Genomic DNA, 17344 nt, shown 5'->3' with positions numbered 1-17344 from the left:
AGCTGTTAACACACGACTTGATCCGCCGTGCCAGAACCGTAGAGAAACTGCGATGCCGCTGCCTTAGGGAGGACAGAGTAAAAGGCATTACTGCCCTGAGCCGCTGGTCTCCCTCGGAGCTGCTCCGGGGGCAGCCGGTCCGCACGCCGACACAGCGCTCCCTGGCACCACGCTGGCCCCTCCGGGCCCGACCAAAGCGGGGGATCCGCCGGGGCTGTTACGAGCGGCGTGGCCATCTCCCCTGCCCGTCCGTCGGGGGGAAGGAGCTGCCGGAGCAGGGCAGGAGCAGAAGTGCCCTCTACGGCAAGTCCCGGCAGGACCGGGCGATCCCGCCCCGTCGCTCAGGAGTTGCACCATCCCGGTGCAGCGCACCTCGCCGGCGGAAGGCGCGGCTCGCCAGGCTCCGGGCACGCTGAGGCTCCTCAGGGGCCCAGGGCTGCTCCTCCACAGTCGCGCCTCCACAACATCTCCACAATCCCGGTCCGCGCCGGGCGTCCCGCCCGCAATCCCAGCCCCGCAATCCCGGCCCCGCACTCCGGCTGCCGCCCCCGGCGCGCTGCCACGTCCCCGCCCGGCGGGGCCAATGGGCGGCGGCGCCAGGTGTGTGTTACCTGCACCACGTGGGCCGGGGGCGGGCAGGTGCTGCCGCGGCCCCGCGCAGAAAAGCTCGCAGCCATTGCGCCTTTCCCAGGAGTGCAGTTAGTGCGGGAGCGGCTACACCCACCTCGGGGAAAGGGGTGGGAAAGAGGGGGAGCCGTGCGCCTCCCCCGCGCCAGGGTCAGGTCCTTGGGGAGTGCGGCTGCCGCTGGGGGTTCTGCCGCTTGGGTCTCGCTTGGAAGCGCCTGGGGCAAGGAAAGTTTCCGGCTTCTTCTCTTTCCCCTCTTCTCCCTTTCCTTCTTTTTATCCTCTCCGCTGGCCCGGTGCGGTGGCACGATGACGGCGTCCCCCGACTACCTGGTGATTCTCTTCGTGACCACGGCGGGCACCAACGGGGCAAGGTTGGGCTCAGACGAGCGAGAGCTGCTCCAGCTCCTGTGGAAAGTGGTCGACCTGAGGAGTAAGGAGGTATTTTCACCCGACGGGGGAGCACCCCGACCTGCTGCTCCCCTTGGCGCCTGCCATGCTGGGTGCGGGCAGGGCGGTCTCGGCGCTGGGCTGGTAGTGGGTGTCCTAGGCTGGAGCAAGCTCTGGTGGAGGGTCGGGGCTGGTGCTGCAGGTGGGGACTTTCAGCCCGGAGCGCTGACTCACCCCCTCCTCTGCTTTCTCTGGAGCTGGGGCACCTGCATGACGTGCTGGTTCGGCCTGACCACACAGAACTGACGGCTGAGTGCCAGGAGATCACCCAAGTGGATGTGGAGAGCCTGGCACTGGCTCCACCGCTGGAGCAGGCACTGAGACAGGTGACACCCCATACCTGGCCGCTGAGTGCCGGTCTTCTTGGGGAGCTCCCCCGTGGGATGGAGGTGGTATCATCGTCTGCTTACCCCCACCGTCAGAGCAGTGGAGCCTGGTACGGGAGCAGCACAAACACTTGTGGGCCAGAAAGGCCCACAAAGCCCTACAGTTACAGGATTTCTCCCTTGCCGTCTCTTTATTTGCCTTGGGAAGAACTGAGCCCCAAGAGAGGAAGGTTAGGGTTAGCTATTTCCCTGCCCTGCTCTCCTGCCATGCTGGACCCTGAGTGAGTTTCAGCTGAGGGTGAGCCCTAATCAGTGTTGGAAGAAGCCAGCTTTAGGTGTCCGCTGTAAAGGCTTGTGCTCGTCAGTCCTGGGAAGATGATGGTGCTGAAGCCTCTAGATTAACAAGGAAGTGTGTGTGATTCCCATTGAGGGTAGGGCTGAAAGCCTGTCTTCTTTCTGACATGTTTGAATGCCCTGTCTAAAAAGCTCTTTTGCCCCAGTACTGCCTCAGGTCTTTGCAATCAGCTTTGTCTCATTGCAGTGCTCTTGCAAACCTTGGAAAGGATTTTATTCTGTGGTGTGGGCTGTCTGTGTAGCCATATCTCATTAGAAGGGGGGAAAAGGGTGGTTTCCCTGTGAAGAGATTTATCATGGAAGTTAGCATGTGCTTAGCTAGTAAGAAACAAATCTACAGAAGTGGAGAAATAGGCTTATATGAAAAAGAATTCCAGCCCTGTGTTCCTGCTGCCCAGGAATAACATGTTACTAACTGATGACGCTGCCTAGTGGTGCCACTCTGATCTCTGTAACATGTATGTCTTTTCTTGTTCCTGCCAACAGTTTAATCAGTCCGTGAGCAATGAACTGAACGTTGGTGTGGGTACTTCTTTCTGTTTCTGTACTGATGGACAGTTGCACATTAGGCAGGTTCTACACCCTGAAGCTTCCAAAAAGGTATGTAGTTGTAGCTTAAGTCTTAATGTGCTTTATGATTTCTTGCAAAACAAATCAACTTCTCTCTGGTATGAGGGTACCTCCACACAACTGCAGCACAAACGTTGCTCATATGTCATGTGCTTAGAGGCTAAAGAGCCTGTCTGTGTGGAAGGCATGTACAGTGCCCTGTCCTTATGTGGTCTTAAGATGCCTTTTTAAGTTAAATCAGAAGGAAGAGGCTCTTGAGAAAGGTGCAACATATTGTATCTATATATATATACAATATACTTGTAGCTTCTACAGGGTTAACAGGTAGGATGTGAGATTGTTGCTAAATAATTAACCATCTTAAACATAAACTGTTTTTTGAAATTTTACAGTTGTGCCTAGTTATATCAACTTTCAATCTTTGGGTATTGAGTTGACACTCCAAGGGTAGTGTTCATATTTGTAAGGAGCTGAACAGTAGAGTGAGACAGGCTGTGAGTGATGATTGTCCTGTAGTCTGGAGTTTTCCAAAACTTCAGAGTTGCCAAATCACTGTTAGTGTTATGGAGTCCTGCCTGCATTTTTTTTAGTGATAGGGTTGCAGCAATATGTGAGTCTCTCTGGTTCTGAAATAGCTGCCTCAATATTAATAACACCTCATTTTGTGGTTTGGTATGAACATGCATTGCTCTGTAACTGAGCTGTTCTGCTCCTCTCATTGTACTTGACTTCTGTGCCCATCAATTTGCTGTCCCATCTTTGAAGGGACACTGCTGCAGGTCTGTGCTGTTACAGAAGTGATACTGAATGAGCTTGGTTTTAGAACTTGTTTGTCCTTTAAGTATTGATAACTTTGAAGGCTTAGAAGAGGAACAGTGAGCATTATTCACAGTGAAGGGACAGTTCTTATATATGTAACTTGCCTTCTATGACATAAAACATGAGAAAATGTGGAAACAAGTTGTTAAGAGACTTTCTTCTTGGCTAATAAAGTAAAATTTGTTATCCATTTAAATTATGTGAGCAAAAGAAGGGACACATCCTACAGTTATTTTAGTTGGTTTGATGGCAGGGATCCTTTTTCTGTATCATAACGGGATCGCAGACAGGCATCACATCTTTATCGAACTCTTCTGTTGCTCTTTTGTTGAGAATGGTTCATTTGTAGTTTACTTTGTGCTGCCTGTAGATTAAGTAAACCAGATGCTTATGAGACTTGTAATAGTTTTTTGATGAATATCCTAATGCAGGGATTGTAGTGTGGGTTCACTAAGATCCAGATAGGCAGAAATCTGTAGGCTCTTGAGAAGATATTTATTTCTAAGATATCCATTCTGAAGCCATCTAGCAACTCCTGGTATTCAGAGAATTAATTGGCATCAGCCATTCCAAAAGAACATAAATGAAGTACAGAAATTCATTTCACATCAAGCAAGAAAATCGTGCTAAAACTAGAGCAGGAAATGTTGGCAAGCCCATCTGCATTTTCATAAGTCTTAAAAGAGTATAGTTTGCCTAATGCACTGGTCCATATGCTAAGATAAGCTCTAATGTTCTCAAAGCAGAATTTGTTTTAGAGCCTAAACTGTGTTCTTTGGGCTCCCAAGATGTGATTTCACATAGGCTGCTATGTGTTACAATGCCAACATGCTAACTAGTTGTTAAATCCCAGAAAGCCTTTATCTGTAGTCCAAAAAGGCCTTGCAGGCAACAAACAGCCCAAAGGAATACATAGGTATTCTGTGTGGGATGAAGAGCTAGCTGAAGGAATAAGGGTTTGCATTGGTTGTAACAGCTGCCCCCAAGACTTCTCCATGTCTTCTCCTTTCCACTCCCAAAAAGCTTAGAAGCACGTGGTAGATGTAGTGGTGGGCAAGAAGGGTTTCGTTGACTTCTAGTGGGCTGCCTAACTTGCTTCTGGCCTTTATGCTGCAGTTAAAGCAGTTACCATGCATGGGCTGACAACCTCTGCACCATGTCAAACCCTCTTCTGCACAGCCAGATTTTTTATTTGCTGGAAATAAATATTTGAAGTGTGACTATTCTCTGAAAAGAGCCTTTTCTATAAACTAAAATATCTGCTAGTCTTGTGAAATTTGCTTAATTCTATAAACTGAACTGACTACCCTCTGGCTTCATATAGCTAAAATTGTAATCAAGAACTGATGATAAATCTTGCAATAGGAGGCATTTTCTCTGCTACATATATGTTGGATTTGAAGCTCTAGTAATAATGGCAAATGTTTTTCTGGCAGTGCAAAAGCACATTTCTCTTATTAAACAATATAAAGAGAGCTGTTTAAGAAAAAAAGGTTTATGAACATACTTACCTGGCTAAGAAGAGCTATGAAGAGCAATCTGTAGCAAAGAGATTGTTTGTGTTTCCTATGTATTCTAAAGCTATTGTTAGAAGGTTTGGTATCTATACACAAAGTAGGTTAAGCTCACCCTAATTGACAGTGGTTACTTTATTCCTTTTACAGAATATTTCACTGCCTGAATGCTTCTACTCCTTTTTTGACTTGCGGAAAGAGTTCAAGAAGTGTTGCCCTGGCTCACCTGAAGTTAGCAAACTCGATGTTGCAGCCATGACAGAATGTATCCTTTTAACAGTGACGGTGTCTCTGCTGCTGTTACAGTCTTGGCTGAATTTTAGGACAGAGGTGTATGAGTAATGCTTGCAACACATGTTTAGGGGTGGTATAACTTTAATGAGTGACTCGGAGCTGTACTTAGTTTTCTCACAAAGATAAAGATAAAAGCATATGAGGATGAATGCTTCCATGGAGAAAATCCTGTATTTCTTCTTGACTTCTGTATGTTTTCTTTATCATCTTGATATTTGTCTCTCTTTAAATGTCACAGTGATGGTGCAGCAGCACTTTTTTTTTTTTTTTTTTTCAGATTGCTGTTGTGAATTGTAATATTAAGTTTGGGGGTTGAGCTTTACAGCATCAGTTAGATTTTTATTTTACTTTAGACCAGAGCAAATATTGGGAGACCACCTTAGTTTTCAGGAGAGGAGATGGTTACTCTTGGTGTGACCTAGTAGTGAATCTCTAACACAGGAATGCTGTTGCAACATGTGGTATTCAGTCTCAGAGAAGGTGCACATGCTACACCTCACAGGGTGAGGCTTGGCTGGCACCAAGATGCAGTCAGTAGTAGGTTTCCATTTTCAGTGATAGGGATGTCTAAAACTACTTTCTGAATAGTCTGAAGGGGTCTGTGACCCCATCCTGTCTCTTCCCTAGTCTGAACTTGAGAGCTGAAGCTGTGATTTGGCTGTGCCTTCTTCCCTGGCTGTCTCCCCTCTCGCTGCAAGCTTCAGTCCTTATCGCAAAAATATTCCTCAACACAGAGCTACTGAGCTATTGGAGTAGTGGTCACAAAAGTCAAGTATCAAGGAGGAATAAAGGAATTTGAGATGTTTGTCTTGGGTATTGGTGGTTGGTGCTGCTGCTATTGTTTTTAATAACTTTTCTTCTGACTTGCTTATTGTGTCCCTGGAGTGGTTGCCATTAAGAGGTGATGTCTGTGGCTTCAGAAATTGTTTGGCTTTCACTGCAGAACTAGTATTGCCTGGGCCTTGTACCTGTTGGGGGCATAAAATACACATATGGGGAGGATTTTTGTGTTTAACCATTCTGCTCTGCTTTGTTGTTTGCAAATTAATCTTGGCTAATGAAGGGGCAAAAATTATTTCTCCCCATATTCTGAAGGAAAGCAGTACACTTAGAGTGTGAATGGATCTGAATCTTTATGTAGAAAAGTGACATAAATGCTGTGGTGCATTGAAACTGGATGATGGAGACTTCTTAAAGTTATGGTCAAAAATCTAATACATTGTTTAGGGAATGTTTTGACACAATCTGGAGAAATTAAAGATAATGAACTACTTTAGCTGTTTCAGAGAGTTGCCCTTGTTTTCTCCTTATGTGAATGTCTGGGGTATGCTTTTCCACTGTGGAAGGAGTTGTATGACTGTAGCTACCTGGAGTGTCACTGGTCAGCTGGGCATGGTGATGGACTGTGTATTCCCTGCCTGCTGGGAGAGGGGGCAGACCACTCTGTTACCTGTTACCATCCAGCCAGGTAACTGTCAGGAGTTAGTTAGTGCTGCCTGAGAGTAGTTTTGGCAATTGCCAATAATATTTTCTCCAAGTTCCCAGAAGCTTAGTCAGTCTATCCAAATACACTCAGCTTGAGTCCCAGTTCTGGATAAGATATGCTTCTTAAGGTATATTAACCTAACTTCATTCTTGTTTTGCACTTATTTTTGTGGCTTGTTTTGTGACTGCTGAGGCTCTTATTTGTAAACTTGCTATGTTTATGCAACATGGCTAAAATCAATTGTCTTTCCCCTATTAGTTGTATGAGTGTGGTAGCAGAGGATGCAGAGACCAAAAAGGGTAAAACAATTTTTGTTCTTCTTTTATTGGCAAATATGATAATTTTCTTTCTCCTCATCTTGCTGAAATATATCAGCTTTATCTCCTCAGTGTCAGAAGCTGCACAGGTTAATTGGCCTTGTAGACCCGGGACGTGTATGTGATGTTTAGGATAAAAAGATTGTTTAGGCAGGTGTGGAGTCTAAAGACTAATTCCATAAATTGTATGCAGAGTTGTTTAGTTCTTCTTCCTTCATGTATGGATATGCTGGAGTGTGGACACAAAAACAAATCAAATAAGTACAGGAGGTTGAAATGAAGCTGCAGATTACCTCATAGAATCTGATCAAGCTCTTTTTATTCTGGTAGAAAGTGCAGTTTCTTGGCCTCACAGGTAAAGAGGGTGTATGACCCTTCCATGATTTCTGCCACAGAAACTATAGATACATTAGCATTTGGTGAGGATAGAGGTTTTGGTACAGAGCTGACTGGATATATGAGATCTGCATTTACAGACTGGTAGAAGCATGAGTAGAAGGATTTTTGGGCACATCCCTTCATATGCTTACATCTCCATTTATATGTGTATAGCCTGGTGGTGATCAGTAAGAGGAAACTTTTACTATATGAAATAGTTAGCAGAAAGTTGGGTATTAATCTACAGTCATTGAAGTTACTAAATTCTTCAAAAGCTTTTGTTTTGATGGGTCACTTTTGCTCAAATAACACATTACAGGCAAATGAGAAATGTACATAGCTGTTCCCAGCTGTCAGGGGAGATAACTTCCTACAGCACAGTCAATTCCAGATAAATATTTCAGTGTACAGTACACTGGATTGTAGGTGCTTGGCTATGTATTTCTTGCAGACAAGGCAAGCACAATCTTGTAAAAGAGCATAGAGATAATAGACTGAATAACTGGCTGGGTTTTCCTTTAGAAAGTACTTTGTGGACTTACTCTCTCAGGAGGCTACTTGAAACTTGTGTGCAGCAATGAAACCATGCCAAACTTAAGAACTCAGGTGAAAGCTTTACAAATCTTTACTCCCAATCCCTGCAAGAAGTTATACATTTCACAACAAACAGCAACACATTTCTTTTATATAAAAGTAAAGCAATGTTTAAAATGCTATGAAATTCAAGGGACCAAGGCAGAACTGAGACTAGTTGTAATTATCTCTGAGTACTACTGCTGCCTAACTCATAGTGTCAAAACAGTTTTTGTGTATTAGACAGCTTTCTGGCAGACTTTGTCAGAATTGTGTAAGTGTAATGACAGCAGGACAATTATGAGAAATTTTGAGTAACAAAACTTGAGGGAAGTGATCATGTTCCAGCAGAGAAAAGAACTTGGGTCTGTCGACATTTTTTTTTATGTGTAAGCATACAAAGGAGGAGGGTTGTTCTTGCACCCTCTGTACCTCCCATACTTGCTACACTTCTTGATTTGCAAAGCTTGCTGAGCAAGTTTTCAGCCTGTGAGTGCCTTCAGGGTGGAGTGAATAAAGCTTGCATGACTATTCCTATTAGGTTTGCAGAAGACTCATCCTTTGCCTCGAGATTGGGTGTGCAGAAGCTATTAAATGGCAAATAGCTCTTGCTTCCTCCAGTACTTGGTTTGCTCCATTCACTTCTGAGCTGAATGTGTGAGGATAACTTCTTACTAGGAGTATCTGCCAGTGTTGTCAGTAGAAACTCAGGGGCACTCCAGAACAGCTTGTTTAATATGCTGGATATTGTAGTACTGAAACTTGATTTGTTGGGGTTTTATTGTTTGGTTTGTTTTTGTGTTTTTACCTGGGTGTCTTGGAAACAATAATATGGAGCACAATTATACCCAATAGTGCTTAACTCTGGCAATAAAATGGCCATAATTGGTTATTAGGTGAGAATCTTGGATATTGCTATTTGTATTTCCTGTAAGAGTACTCAGGAACTGGCTAATATTATATTACATTACATTTATGCAAAGCATTATGTAGAAAGATGTAATCTTCTGTCTAAAGGGACTTAAATAAGATACAGAACAAAGGGCAAAGCATCAGTGCAGAGCACAATTGCAATGCTATTTCATGTCATCTCAGGTTAAGTTAGTTATTCAATGAGAAAGGAGTTAAGAGACAGTGAAAAGGAATAAGTCTTGGAGGACACTGGCAGTGAATGAAGCTGTGGTGCTACATCTGAGGAAATAATCTAGAAGTTTCTTCCATGTTAGAGAGGTCACCCTAATGTACCTTTCCTTCCTGCTCCCTTTTATTTGCTGAGTGTTGCAGGAGGTGGTACCACAGCTGCATACTAGGATTAAGTAGTTCTTTGTTTCCCATCCTGCCTTGTTTGGGACTGTCTTTTGCTTGTTGCTTTATTAAGAATATACATGTGGATGCTACTGCATATATTAGCTCTGGATAGCCATGTCTGGTTTCTAACACTTCTTTAAATGTGAACTTGGATTATCCTCTGTAATTTTCTCCAATTGCCCAGGAGAAGCGTCCCTTACATATGAATGTACAGAAACATATATGTGGTCTCCTATCCCTTCAGAGAACAAGGAACAGGCTTTATAGACTATTTCATTTCTCTTTTTTCCCAACTACGATAATTTCTAGTGCCTCTGTCCATAGATGTCTACCTCTGTGTAGTCAATCTTGTTCATTAGAATACAGATTTTTACTTAACATGTTCTTTAAACATGCAGAAAATGATTAATTTTCTTCTGCAGTCTTGCCGAAAAGCTGTGCTTCTAACTAATCAGAGGTGAAGCTGTGAGGTTATGCCTGCAATAATGTTGATGACTTACTTCCTCCTCTCCACTGTGTTTATATTTCTCTAGAGTTTGGCACAACTGACTCCCTGTGTTTTACAACTGGTACCAGCTTCTGTTGGCACTAGAGCATTTTCAGGAACTGCCTCTCCTGTGGACTAGTGTTTTCAGAAAATAGTTTCACTGAAGAATATTATGGGGTGGGGTCCTTGTTTTTTTCCTTGTGTGATGGCTTCTCTTCAAATTCCTGCCCCTCTCACATTGCTCATTCCCCTCTCTAAATGCTGATCAGTTGTAGGGATCTTTGGCTCAGCACAAAGGAAATATTGAATTGCCTTTTCAGTTCTGACAGCACAGTCTAACAGCCAAGCACATGTGTATGCATGTCCCCTGCTGGAATAACTATTGAAACTCCTGCCCCATTTCTCTCGACTTTTGACAGAGGAAACACTTTTCCAAAACCTTCATAAAACTTGGTCAGGCAAGACCGGGGTTCCCACACCTGCACCATCAGCAGCTTCTGGTTCCCTCTGTGTACAGCAGAGGCTCTGCACAAGCCCAGTGTGGAGCTATTTGGTGCTAAGGGGGAACAGTGTCAGGAAAGGGAGGAGGAGCACTCCTCTGCTCTGATATACAAGGTGCCCAGAAACATCTCTGTGGTGCTGCTTAGGCAGCCTCTCTGTCAGAGTCTGTTTGTGGGTTATTTTTTTTTCCAACCCCCCCCTTTCTGGGGGCAGAGGAGGTAGTGAGCTTGAGCTTGTTTAAAGCTTAGGAAGAGAGACTGTGATTAAGAAATTTTTTGTTGTCATAAATAGTCATAATCTCTTAAACCATGCTTTGGAGTTGCTCAGGCTTTTTGGCTAGGTTTTTAAGAAAACTATATGATGTTCTCAGTACTTTACCTCAAAGAAAGCACTAGGAGGGGGAGGGTAAAGGCAATAACTAGCAAACTATTTATAGTCCAGCAGTTGGAGGGGAGGAATTACTGGTTTACGTATTCTGGTTTTTAAACTAAGATAATTCACTTAAGCTTCAAATGTTTTTCTAAGACTAAGCATCATCCTCTCACATTCCATAGTCCAATGCACACTTAAAACCAGCAAAGCTTCAAAATCAAATTAGCCTGAAGTGTATTTTGTTGGCACAGCAGCTTTCCTTTCCTTGCTGTGTTAGAGGAATGCATTAATTCAGTTCAAGTTATTTTTCACTTGCAACAAGACAACTGTTAAACAGTTTTCTAAAAATCTGTTTCTGTAGGATGTCTTGCTGTCATCCTACAAATAATAGGGAAGACCTTACCCCACAAAGAAATTTGTGCTGGCTCACCTGTTGATGAGATGATACAACAAAGCTGGTAGGAGGTATTTGTTTCTAACAGAAACTATTCTGTTCCCTGCACTTCATGTAGGCATCTGACAACTCAAATGTTGCTCAGATCTAGGTAGAGAAAGCAGGTTTCCTCTTAAAATAGGAGTGCTATCTTGGACTATGTAGCAACCTTTGGACATCATAATGAGGGCTCTGGAGCATTTGAAATGTGTTTAATGTAGTCTGGGGAGCATGTGGGCAAATAATTGATGCCCTTGGCTGTTTTCAATGTGTTGCATTATTGTACCTCCATGTCAGGATGGGTCTTGTTTAAGAAACTCTCATTTTTGTTCTGAAGTCTTGATGCAAACTGATAAAGGGAGTAAAAAGTGCAACACTTATTCCCAGATTTCCTTGTTTTTATTCTGTTCTTGATTACATTTTTTGCCCTTCAGTCCTCAAAGAAAAAGAGTGAAAAAGACCTTTTTAAAAATTTGCTTAATGAAGAATGGAGTAGAACTACAAATAATCTTGCAGTCCTGTAGCTTGGTGTTGGAGAGAGGCAAATATAATGGAAAACAGGAGATACCATAGTAAACTGTTTACAGTTGTCTGAAAAAAAGTAGTCTTTCTAAGTCCTTCCTGGGACAGGATGGTTCCTGCTCTCTATTGCAGTCATTTCCAAAATCCTTTGGACTGAAGCTATGGGTTGTGGGGCTCTGTTTTACCTCTTGGCAAAACACATGACTGGTGACTCTAACCAGATTCTCAAAATGCTTCTGTGCAACAGCGCAAAACTTGGGTTATAACTTCTAAGAGTGGGCAAGGTTTAGACAAGGTGTCACTTATGAATTTTGTTGAAGTGGTGAGATACTTGCTCTGCTTTGGGATTTTCCTGGTCAAAAAGCACGTGGTATATCCCTCCATTTCTGGATCTTTCAGTTGATTGTTTGCTTCTTCTCCTGCCCCAAATCTTCCCCTGAAGATTAAAGAGGATGTTAATTAAAGAGCACAGCTCCAGTCTCTTCCACATGCATCAGTGTATCTGTCAAACATACATTTTAAATACATGTCCTTATTATGGGGTCTCCTGTCCCCAGATGCTTTCTCCAGTGACCTTGCACTCCCACAGGTGGCAGTAACTCGAGGCCAAGGCAGAGCAGCTAATGTATCCCAGCGGGAAGATGGATTAAATCTTCCTCTGAGAAGCAATTTACAAGGACAACATGGAAGTGTGTTGCTCTAGCAGGAAACCAATTAGAAATCTGTTTGGTGATGATTGACTTAACTCCAGCAAAAAGATTTAAATCTTGACAAGAGCAGTCCAGCATTTCCCTATGGAGCCTCTCAAGTTGAAGATATGGGGAATATTATTTTAACATTAATATCTGAACCATACAGTAAGTGATGATGATGAATGAGTTTTCTTTGTTCCCTCTTTGGTTTTGCTGCCTGTCCTGTACATTGACAAAATAGGAAATAACTTGTGCTCTATTTCATAGATCACAGATTTTCAGATCCAGAAAGGGTAAACTACAAATTTGAAAGTGGACCTTGGTAAGTACTTCCCCCCTCTTCTTGTTGCACGTGTTTCAACCCCCACCACTTTTTATTTAAGGTTACTGTTTAGATCAGCTGTACTTCTCTCTTTGCAATTTGCTGATAGCTTTTACCATTATATTTATTTGCCTTCCCACTGCTAGGGGAATTGATTAGATCCTTCAAGTGGGAAAGGGAACAGGCAATCTATGATCAGATACAAACCTGTTTTCTTGTTAGGCTTCAGTGTTGCCTGTTAGCTGCCAAGATCTGTGTTCTGCTAATCAGTGCTTATAATGGGTACTAAATGTGTTGTGCTATTAACAAAGAATGAGCAGTGTTTCAGAAACAACCCTGTTAGTTACTAACTACTGCACTCTTCCTGCAATTTACTGCACAGATACTGCATATACAGATTTTTTTTTTAATAAGGAAAAAACACTTTTATAAAGATATCGCGCCAGGAATACTGTGCTACCACTCAGTTGTTTAATCTATGGTGATTCTTATTCCCAAATGTGTTTTAAACATAAAGCTTTATCTGCTTTTGTTGCCTGCTTTGTTGCTTGGGTAGTTGATTATGGGCTTTTTTTTTAGTATAACTGCCTTTTTTCTATGTGTAAATACAGATTTTTCTCAGTGGTTTTCTCAATGATTTCTCTGCAATATCACAAGATACTAGTGTTAAACTGACCTTATTTATATTCCCATCTAACACAAGCACTTCCCTCTTTCAGATTAAGGATCTGTCATAACGGTAGATGATGCTTATACTTTTGAGTCAAAAAAAGTAAGAAAAAATGCAACATTGGTAGACAGTATTCAGAGAGATTAGCTCAGAGGCTATGTTCAGCCTTGTTCTAACCTTTTTCCTTTTCACTAATGGAATTCTGGGATGAAGTGGAAGGTTCACATTTTATTTGAGATAATGAGCAGTACAGAACTAGGAGGTAAGGGGGAACAGTTTGAGACAGACATCTACAGAAAGACCACCTGAGAAATTAAAATGTGAGTGAGAAACATGACCCACCAGGCATACCACAGCCCTTTTGTATGTGAGAGTCCTCTACTACTGAACAACACTTTATCTACTTAATCAATCACTTAAGCTCTTTTGTGCAAAAAAGCTGTTCCTGTGATGACCAGAAAGGCAGGCTTGGGTAGCTGTGAGGTTTTGTTGAACTTGACACTTTCAAGAAATAAGGGAACAAAAGGGACTGTAGTAATGACCAATTAAACCTGGCTTTCTGTGGCTAAGCTATTCCCATGCTAAGCAGCCAATGTAGCCTTTAGCTATGTTAGTCTCTATAGCACAGTGATGGCCCCAGCCAGCAATGGTAAGGCTTGACTCTTCAGGCCAGAGTCCTCTGTGTGCTGGGTACACCCTGAACTGATTTGGTCTTGGCTTGTGACTGGTTCTTAGTCACTGTCACAGTAGAAATAATAAGCACTAATGTCTGTTATATCTAATTGTTCTGCTTCAGTATCTTCCTAGCTAGACTGGAACTGCAGGTACTTGATTTTTATACCAGTAACCCTCTTCAGAAGGACAAATGATGTCAAGAAAGGGAAATTAACTGGGAATATGATTGAAGAGATGACAGCTCAAAGAGTAAATGTGGTAAAGCATGAAAGGGGAATTTGGAAAGGGCAACTTAACAAAGCAAACTGTCCCTTGGAGAGACTTGTACAACGGCTTTCAATTGTTGGTGGGACTTGGGCCTCACTGCCTTGGCATTGCTATCCAGCAGACATGGAGCAGGGACAGAAGCCTGTTCCTGGAGTGTAAATGACAAGCAGACAGGTTGGTGTATGACAGATGTCTCTGCATTACCACTTCTTTCTGTGCCTGCAGCAGCAAGATGGAACTTGTGGATGACAATGCTGTTATCCGAGCAAGAGGATTGCCATGGCAGTCATCTGACCAGGACATAGCGAGGTTCTTCAAAGGTCTAAATATTGCCAAGTTAGTAGTGAAGAATTTACTTGTACCTTTGTGGCTCTTCAGCTGCTTAGGTCATGGAGTTTCATCTCTTGATTTAAATCTTGCAGAGGAGGTGCTGCACTCTGTCTCAATGCCCAAGGTAGGAGGAATGGGGAGGCTCTTGTGAGGTTCGTGAGCGAAGAGCACAGAGATCTAGCACTACAAAGGCACAAGCATCACATGGGGAACCGATACATAGAGGTGGGTGACATGGTGGGCTTTGACATCCTCTTCTTGAAATGAATGCAAATTACATGCCAATCACATGTTCCTTTTTTTTCCTTTAGGTATACAAGGCAACAGGTGAAGACTTCCTTAAAATTGCAGGAGGTAATTTTTAGGGGATGAAAAGGGATGCTTTGTTCCATCAGCATCTCTAACTTTTGGCTGCAAAATGCTCCTGTTGAATGTGGCTCCTTTTCCTGTCTTTGAACAAGAAGTTGGCTGGTGTATTGATTATTATGTATCCTGCTAGCAGCAGTCCAAGATGATCATGATTTATCTGTCTGCCTCTCTTCCACATTCTTGCCATTTTCAAGCAGCCTGTCAATCTGGATTTGATTGGGCGAAGTGATCTTGTATATGAACTTAATTTGTTAGGTCATCTTCATGATAGTGGGAATCTAAATGCTATTGATTGCTGAAAAAATGAAACCAGAGTAGTTTTTCAAAACAATATAACTGCTATTGCTGTGGAGGCATGCATGTAAGAGCAAACAGATATCACAGTGTAAATACAAGGGATTTATGGAACTGATTTTCTTCAAATCAAATCTTTGCCTCAGACTTAATGGGGAGGATTTAGGGGAAATACTTATTTAAGGGGAATCTTGAAATATTTGCTGATAATTGAGAGGCTGCAAAATTGGCACTTCAAACTCTTTCTTAATCTTTTTCTTCCCCTTTGTCTGCAAGCATACAAAATTTGAATTAAGAACAAATAAGCTGTTTTATCTGCAATAATACTTTAAGTTCCTCTTTGCTTCCTGACTGAGATTTGGGCTGAGGTTTTATAAGTGACCAACTGGAGATCTGAGCTTGAGGCTTCAGAGTGGGAGATGCTGTTAAGCTGTCAACTCCATAGCTAACTGATAGGTTTGGACAGAAAGACAGGGAAAGACATTGCACAGTGACATTCATGAAGAATGGTGTGTCTGGTACAACCAAACTCTGCAGAATAAGAGAGCTGTAAGTGAAAGGACTGTATTAAGATATGAATTTGGTTAGCAACTACCTTTGAATAAGGTTGTGTTATTAGCATCACTGGTCTTTTGAAGGTACTGAAAGTAGAATTGTTAGGCTTTGACAGTTCTGTTGAGATAGGATGAAATCCCTGAGCTGTTTTCAACCTGCTCTTCCAGCTTTCTTTCCCAGGACAATGATCTGGGGACTTGGTTGCCATATAGTATGGCTCCAGAGCATGCCAGAGGTATTCCACAGTTAGACAAGGGGAACAATAGCACAGGTCCCGCTCACACGAGAGATTGACAGATTGTGCTTTCCTTGAGCTTTGAATGTTGCAAGTACTCCCTATTTTTCCTTTGAATAAAGATCAATCTCCTCTAAATGATGGGGTAACATGATTTTTATATACTAGACTGAAGTGCTTCTATACTTTTTCTTGTTAAAGGTACTTCCAATGAGGTTGCACAGTTCTTGTCAAAAGAAAACCAAGTGATTGTCAGGATGCGAGGTCTTCCTTTCAATGTAACAACAGAAGAAGTGCTGACTTTCTTTGGCCAGCACTGCCCTGTAACAGGAGGAAAGGAGGGAGTCCTGTTTGTCACTTACCCTGACAGCAGGCCAACAGGAGATGCCTTTGTCTTGTTTGCTTGTGAGGAATATGCACAAAATGCACTGAAAAAGCACAAGGATTTGCTGGGGAAAAGGTACATTGAACTCTTCCGGAGCACTGCAGCAGAAGTTCAGCAGGTGGGTGCAAACCTTTCAAATGTTGGCTTTTTGTAGTCCAAACTTCTGTGCTGGCAGTAGAGGAAGTAAATAATGCTGGGCCTTGACTTGAAAGCTTCTTTTACCTTTTCTCACTCTTGACTCTTGCTGGAATGAGTATTGTCTGAATTTCTGTGAGACTTTGTTTCCTTTAAATGTAAGATCTTATGGTATAGGGATGTTCTCAATCATATACAAACCTTTGGGATTTTGGCTTCCAATAGCTTTGTAAAATGTGGATGTGGGTCTTGTGCTTTACACTATATATTCTGAATTTGACTAAGTCCAGTGATTATCTATTCAGGAGTGTTTAGCAACAAATTTTGAGCTAAAAGGTTTATCTTTAGTTAGTGACACAAAAAAGCAAAGCCTTTTGATATAGTGGTCCTCTCCAGTGTAATGCATCTGAAGAATTCCACAAATTGTCTTTAAGGGCAGATCTCTGCCATCTTCTGCAGATGCACAGGCTACCTGGCAGAGGGTGATAGGAGTTTCAAAGTGATGAGTCTGGATTAACAGGGCTTGGTGGACCATTAATTGCAGCTAAGTTGTCAGGGAAAGGGAGGAGAGCTGAGTGGACTGTTTAGGTCTCCAAAAGTATTTGCAGAGCTTCAGTAGAGGTAGATACCTTTTAGAGTCATGCCGAGAAGTTATCTGTGATGGAAATTGTAGCCATGTCATTGCATCCAAGAAATTATGCAGCTCTGTTCTCTCTAATATGTAGGGATTTCAGTGCTTTGTTTAAAAGATATTAGTGATGAGAAGGCAGAGCCACAGTGCTCACTTGTCATTGCATTTTTCTCAAGTACTCTCATATGTTTTTGTTTAGTAAAACCTTCTGATAGCTGTATAAATGCAAATAAATATTAATCTTGCTCAGAGAGAGTTCAGGAGTAGTGATTGAATATTCAGACAACTTTTCACCAGACAGGGTTTTTGCTGTTAAAATTAAAAAGAAATCTCAAAGTGTAAGTGTCACGGGTACTGTGACTTGGTAATGCTCCTAATGTTTCTTGAATGGACTATGGCAGGCACAGTTAGGGATGTGTGGTAGTGAAATGTGCTTCTATTTCCCAAACTCTCCTA

General features: G+C 42.6%; 1 protein-coding gene across 1 annotated transcript in view; it reads left to right on the top strand.

The window, feature by feature from the left end:
* The first annotated feature begins 862 nt into the window (after nucleotides 1-862).
* The window catches only part of ESRP1 (epithelial splicing regulatory protein 1), a 30222-nt gene continuing 13740 nt past the window's right edge, over nucleotides 863-17344 (top strand). The window contains exons 1-10 of the mRNA XM_005479504.3: nucleotides 863-1065; nucleotides 1272-1400; nucleotides 2241-2354; nucleotides 4808-4922; nucleotides 12087-12185; nucleotides 12288-12342; nucleotides 14180-14290; nucleotides 14377-14509; nucleotides 14596-14638; nucleotides 15939-16240. Coding sequence (XP_005479561.3) covers nucleotides 934-1065; nucleotides 1272-1400; nucleotides 2241-2354; nucleotides 4808-4922; nucleotides 12087-12185; nucleotides 12288-12342; nucleotides 14180-14290; nucleotides 14377-14509; nucleotides 14596-14638; nucleotides 15939-16240 — 1233 coding nt within the window. The 5' untranslated portion in view covers nucleotides 863-933. The remainder of the gene's footprint in view (nucleotides 1066-1271; nucleotides 1401-2240; nucleotides 2355-4807; nucleotides 4923-12086; nucleotides 12186-12287; nucleotides 12343-14179; nucleotides 14291-14376; nucleotides 14510-14595; nucleotides 14639-15938; nucleotides 16241-17344) is intronic.

The sequence above is a fragment of the Zonotrichia albicollis genome, chromosome 1 (assembly GCF_047830755.1).
Source record: "Zonotrichia albicollis isolate bZonAlb1 chromosome 1, bZonAlb1.hap1, whole genome shotgun sequence".
NCBI lineage: Eukaryota > Metazoa > Chordata > Aves > Passeriformes > Passerellidae > Zonotrichia > Zonotrichia albicollis.
The sequence above is the reverse complement of the archived record's forward strand: the minus strand, read 5'-3'. Positions and strand labels throughout refer to the sequence as shown.